Source organism: Andrographis paniculata, unplaced genomic scaffold (assembly GCF_009805555.1).
Source record: "Andrographis paniculata isolate CXL003 unplaced genomic scaffold, ASM980555v1 Contig77END, whole genome shotgun sequence".
NCBI classification, from domain to species: domain Eukaryota; kingdom Viridiplantae; phylum Streptophyta; class Magnoliopsida; order Lamiales; family Acanthaceae; genus Andrographis; species Andrographis paniculata.
Genome location: NW_026137614.1, coordinates 1,648,944 through 1,654,943, shown reverse-complemented (window position 1 = coordinate 1,654,943; position 6,000 = coordinate 1,648,944). Strand labels below are relative to the sequence as shown.

At 41.1% G+C, this 6,000-nt stretch overlaps 1 protein-coding gene and 1 non-coding gene across 2 annotated transcripts; one reads left to right on the top strand and one right to left on the bottom strand.

Annotated features, from left to right (window-relative positions):
- On the bottom strand, positions 1-4,494 carry LOC127239181 (uncharacterized). The gene is made up of 4 exons (XM_051257210.1): positions 4,155-4,494; positions 3,431-4,023; positions 946-2,496; positions 1-645 (listed from the first exon to the last, which is right to left on the bottom strand). The coding sequence occupies exons 1-4, from the start codon at positions 4,492-4,494 to the stop codon at positions 1-3; spliced, it is 3,129 nt and encodes a 1,042-aa protein (XP_051113167.1).
- A 46-nt stretch (positions 4,495-4,540) lies between these two features.
- Positions 4,541-4,647, top strand: LOC127239509 (small nucleolar RNA R71). Its single transcript, XR_007836143.1, has one exon. It is a non-coding gene; the product is annotated as a small nucleolar RNA R71 (small nucleolar RNA).
- Positions 4,648-6,000: the final 1,353 nt, after the last annotated feature.

Sequence of the window (6,000 nt, the reverse complement as noted above, 5' to 3'; positions counted from 1 at the left end):
TCAGTCCTCAACTTCGACATCGGCGAGAGACACCAGCTCTACAGATTCAAGTGGGAATCCCTCGTAATATGACTTAAGACGATGTCCATTGACCACAAACTTTTTCTCCGTCCTTAAGCTCTGAATCTCCACTGCACCATAAAGAAAAAGTTTAGTAACGATAAAGGGCCCTATCCACCTAGAGCGCAGCTTTCCAGGGAAAAGCTTAAGACGAGAGTGATATAATAAGACTTTCTGTCCGATCTCAAAAATTTTTCTGGAGATGTGATGATCATGAAAGGCTTTTGTCTTTTCCTTGTAGAGTATTGCATTCTCGTATGCCTCTTGTCGAATCTCCTCCAGCTCTTGAATTTGCATTTTTCGATGGACTCCGGCTTCTTGAAGATTCATATTGCACTTTTTCACTGCCCAAAATGCTTTGTGTTGAATTTCCACAGGTAAATGGCAAGGTTTTCCATACACCAATCGAAATGGTGACATCCCTATTGGTGTCTTGTATGTTGTTCGATATGCCCACAGAGCATCATCGAGTCTCGAGCTCCAATCTTTTCTGTTCGGTTGAACTGTTTTCTCCAAGATAGACTTGACTTCGCGGTTGGAGATTTCAGCTTGTCCATTCGTTTGAGGATGATATGAGGTTGACACCTTGTGAAGCACACCATATGTTCGAAAAAGTGCAGCCACGGTTTTGTTGCAAAAGTGAGTCCCTCTGTCACTCACAATTGCCTTTGGTACTCCAAATCGAGAGAAGATATATGACTTTATGAATTCTGTTCGTTGACATCTATCACAAGACTTACAAAACTCAAATGCGTCCTTGAAGAGAGTAGGCCAGTAAAGTCCACTGTCCAACACCTTTCTAGCTGTTTTCTTGGATCCAAAGTGTCCACCACATGCCATAGAGTGACAAAAGGTCAAAACAGAATGAAATTCACCTTCATTAACGCACATTCGAATGATTTGATCAGAGCATCGCTTCCAAAGGTAGGAGTCATCCCAAATGTAGTATTTTGCATCGCTGCGGAGCTTATCCCTTTTCGCCTTTGCCCAACCTGCAGGAAACTCGTTAGTGACTAAGTAATTAACAATATCAGCATACCAAGGGTGTGTAGTCGTAATAGAGAGAAGCTGTTCGTCAGGAAACGACTCTCGAACAGGAACTGCTTCTGACTCCACGGGTATACGACTCAAGTGGTCAGCTACCAAATTTTTAGTTCCTTTCTTGTCGCGAATCTCTATGTCGAACTCTTGTAGAAGGAGCACCCATCGAATTAATCGAGGTTTGGCTTCCTTCTTTGCCATCAAGTAACGCATAGCTGCATGGTCAGAGTACACAAACACTTTAGTGCCTAAAAGATAAGATCTAAATTTATCAAGAGCAAAAACAATAGCAAGCATCTCTTTCTCCGTGGTGGAGTAATTTAATTGAGCGCCATTCAGTGCTCGCGAAGCATAGTAGATGACATGAGAAGCTCTCCCAACTCGTTGCCCTAGAACGGCTCCCAATGCAGTATCGTTTGCATCACACATCAACTCGAATGGCAAGTCCCAATTCGGAGGTTGAATAATCGGTGGTGTTGTGAGGCGCTCCTTCAGTGCTCCAAATGCCTTCTTGCAATCGTCATTGAACTCATATGCTACATCTTTCTGCAGGAGGTGAAACAATGGTGCTCCGATCTTGGAGAAGTCCTTGATGAAGCGTCGGTAGAAACCTGCATGTCCTAAAAAACCACACAGCTCTCGCACAGAAGCAGGGTAAGGTAAAGCAGTGATTAGCTCAACTTTAGATTTATCTACTTCTATATCCTCATGTGACACCTTATGGCTTAAAACAATTCCTTGCTGAACCATCAGTTGACATTTCTCCCAATTGAGCACAAGGTTAGTTTCGATGCATCGTTTCAAGATTAAAGTCAAATTACTTAGACAATCATCAAAACTAGAGCCATATACACTAAAGTCATCCATAAAAACTTCAATGATTCGCTCAACATACTCAGAGAAAATACTTACCATACATCTTTGGAATGTTGCAGGAGCGTTACACAAACCAAAAGGCATCCTTCTGTAGGCGAAAACTCCAAACGGACAAGTAAATGATGTTTTCTCCTGATCCTCGGGTGCTATCGCTATCTGAAAATAACCTGAAAATCCATCTAAAAAGAAGTAATATGCGTGACCAGCGAGTCGTTCAATCATTTGATCAATATAAGGGAGATGAAAATGATCCTTTTTTGTTACCGCATTCAGCTTACGGTAATCTATGCATTGACGCCATCCAGTTTGTTTTCGAACTGGGAGCTTTTCTCCTTCTCGAGTCTCTTCCACCGTTACTCCAGCTTTCTTGCGAACCACTTGAACTAGACTCACCCACCTACTATCGGAGATAGGGTAGATGATACCAGCTTCGAGAAGCTTTAACACTTCTTTCTTGACTACCTCAGTCATAATCGGGTTCAACTTCCTTTGAGCTTGTCTCACTGGTTTTGAATCCTCCTCGAGTGTGATCCTATGAGTACAGAACAAGGGATCAATACCTTTTATGTCAGTGATCGTCCATCCAATGGCGGTCTTGTGATCTTTTAGAACCTTAATCAATTTCTCTTCTTGTTCTGGTGTCAATTTTTCAGAGATGATCACCAGTAGAGTCTTCTTCTCTCCCAAATAAGCGTACTTTAGAGTTTCAGGTAAAGGCTTCAATTCCAATTCAGGTGCCTGCATCAAAGATGGTAATAAACATTGATTAGACTCATGTAAGAATATTGGAGCTAATTCATACCTTGGTGACACTCTTGGAGTTGAGTTAAGCTCCTTGAGAACTTTTCTTATTCTCTTGTCTACGGCTATCTCTCTCTCATGTTCTTTCTCCAGATGTTCCATTAACACGATCTTCAATTCGTCGGAACCACTTAATCCAAATGCGTCCTGCACCAAGGGATCAATGATATCAATTGCATATAATGTTTCAGAATCAATAGGATGTTTCACAACATCAAAAATATTGAAATGGACTTCTTCTCCATCAAATTCCAAAGCGAGAGTGCCCTTCCGTACATCAATTTTTGCTTCTGCAGTGCACATAAAAGGTCTTCCTAACAAAAAAGGCGGTGGATTAAAGCAGTGTGCATCATGCATATCCAGAATATAAAAATCAACAGGAAAAATTAAGTCGTTAACTTGAACTAGCACATCTTCTATCATACCATCAGGGTAAGCATTGGTTCGATCAGCAAGTTGAATAATAATTCCTGTTTCTTTTAAAGGCCCTAGATTTAAAGAGTCGTATATTGATCCGAGGCATGACATTAATAGCAGCTCCTAGATCTAGCATAGCTTTAGTTATCTCAGTTTTTCCAATCCTATAAGGGATAGAAAACATACCTAGATCACCTGTTTTGGGTGGTACCTTTCTTTTGAAAACAGAAGAAACGTTCTCACCCGCTATAATGTACTCGTTCCCTCGCAATTTCCTTTTGTTAGTGCACAGTTCTTTCAAAAACTTCGCGTACTTGGGAATTTGGTTGATAGCCTCCAGGAGCGGGATATTAAGTTCCACCTTCTTGAAGATTTCCATCATCGCTTTTCGTTTGTTCGCCTTTTGTGGTCTTTTCAACCTATCAGGAAAAGGAGCTGGTTTAGCTTCAGTAGGAGGAACAGAGTTAGAAGGTACCTTTTCGTGAAGTTCGGCCTCTTTTTCAATCTCCATCTCAATCTGATCTTCATTCTGTCCCTTCGAGATAGGAGATGGACCTTCCAATTCTTTTCCGCTGCGAAGAGTTATAGCACTGATGTTCTTCGGGTTTTGCTCTGCTTGCGCAGGCCACTTTCCTCTTTCTCGTAGCTGTTTTACCTCTTCTGAAACTTGGCTAATCTGACTTTGTAGCTTTTCGACACTTGACTTATCTTTTGCTGGAATTGCAGGGTACTGGTAGCCATAGACTTCACCAAGTCTTCCAAGGACGGACAGGAGTTGCTTGTGGGTGCTTGGGGGAGCTGTTTCTCGTAAGAGCGAGGCTATTGCATCTGATGTGTGGCTCCAAATGGTTGAGGACCATGATTTTGGTGTGCGTTTCCATAGCGCAGGTTTGGATGATCTCTCCAGCCTGGATTGTAAGTGTTGGAGTATGGATTGTACGCTGGAGGTCTATTCATACCGTAGTTTGCAGCGTTCACATCCACTGCACATTCTTCTTGGAGGGTCGGACATGCATCTGTAGGGTGTCCTGCACTCGTGCATATTCCACACGCCTTGACCTGGACACTCGGGTTGGATTTTTCCACGACCATCTTGCGAACAAAGCTCGTCAACTCAGAAAGTTGTTTTTGCATCGATTGGATAGCATGGTCACTGTTGTTTCCGCTCATCTGTCCAACATCCCTTGAACCAAATTGCTGCGTGTTTTCAGCCATCCTCGCAATAAGATCCCAAGCTTGTGCCGGCGTCTTATTTACTAGAGCTCCACCACTTGCAGCGTCGATGATGTTCCTGTCCATCAATGATAAACCATCATAAAAATATTGAATCAATAGTTGAGGGGGAATTTGATGTTGTGGACATTTAATGATAAGCTTATTAAATCGCTCCCAATATTTATGGAGCGTTTCACCTGATTGTTGCTTGATGCCACATATCTCCTTCCTCAGGATCGCAGCTCTCGAAGCTGGAAAGTACTTCTCCAAAAATTTCTTTTTCATGTCGTTCCACGTGTCGATGCTTCCAGGTGGGAGATAGTAGAGCTAATCCTTTGCAGCATCTTTGAGTGAGAATGGGAAGACTCTGAGTTTGATCTGTTCGTCAGTAACACCTGGTGGTTTCATGCTGGAGCACACCACGTCGAACTCTTGCAAGTGTTTGTGAGGTTCTTCACCTGCAAGTCCATGAAAAGAAAGCAATAAATGAATTAACCCAGATTTCAGTTCAAAAGCAATAGTGTTATTCAGAGTGGAAAAGTTAATGCATAAGGGCTGCTACGCCAAGTCGGGAGCAGCCAACTCCCTTAAAGTGCGGGTATCCTCAGCCATGACAGTCTCTTGATCACTTTCAGAGTCGCTAGAGCTAGAGATTTTGAGGTGGTTTAAAGATTCTGCCAGCTTCGCAACCTGAGCAGCTTTTTGTTGCTTGGCTTCCTTTCGTAGCTTTCGCTCAACCTTCTCGATCTCAAGATTAAATATCAGTTCACATGTACGAGAAGAACGGGGCATAAAAAAGAGGATAAATTAAAATAACACAAAAGAGTAAAACAAAGCGCAGATCCCCGGCAACGGCGCCAAAAATTGACCTGTCGCGCGGTCAATCAAATATTTCACCTACTCCGTGATCACAATTTTAATGTAATATAGGGGAAGGGATCGTCTCCACAGGGATTGTGTGATTCATTCTTTCGTATTCTAATGCAGTAAATAAATGGGGATTTTTCTTTTATTATCTAATGAAAATAAAATAACAAAGCAATTAAATTAAAGGGAATTGACTATCAATGGGATGCTTGGCTCAAGGGATGATGCAATTATGGCACTTGTGTTTTATCATTAATTCAATAAAGTTAATTCTTATTAAAGTATCAATAAATTAGTTATAGTTATCAACAAGCTCTGACAACCAATTTTTCCTTACAGTGTAGGTAATTAAGGTACGACCGTTAACTACCCCTAATTAAGCAAATAAACCTAAGTACGTCCATAAGAATATTTTCTAACCACATTGTAATCTAGAAAAACCCAATTCAAACAATTACTACCTAGGATGAGCAATTAGATTTGATTGTCTAACCCCCGGGAAGGAACTATTCAACCCGGTAATCATCTATTCAAGTGCGAATACAATTACGGATATCCTACTTGAATTGACTTTAGATTATCAGACTAATTTAAATATCGGTACCAAAATATTCAATCAATCTAACAATTACTAACACTATTCTCAGAATTAGACAAATATTGATAATAAAAAAGAACTTTTATAAAGAAAATCAAGAATCTCCAAAACAAAAGAACCAAAAC

What these genes read in the sequence shown, in the direction of transcription:
- LOC127239181 (XM_051257210.1), bottom strand. Translation starts at nt 4,494, where the DNA reads ATGGACAGGAACATCATCGACGCTGCAAGTGGTGGAGCTCTAGTAAAT. An exon ending in TGTGAACGCTGCAAACTACG is followed by an intron (nt 4,024 to 4,154) that starts GTATGAATAGAC and finishes GCCACACATCAG; the next exon opens with ATGCAATAGCCTCGCTCTTA. An exon ending in ATCAAATCATTCGAATGTGC is followed by an intron (nt 646 to 945) that starts GTTAATGAAGGT and finishes GTGCTTCACAAG; the next exon opens with GTGTCAACCTCATATCATCC.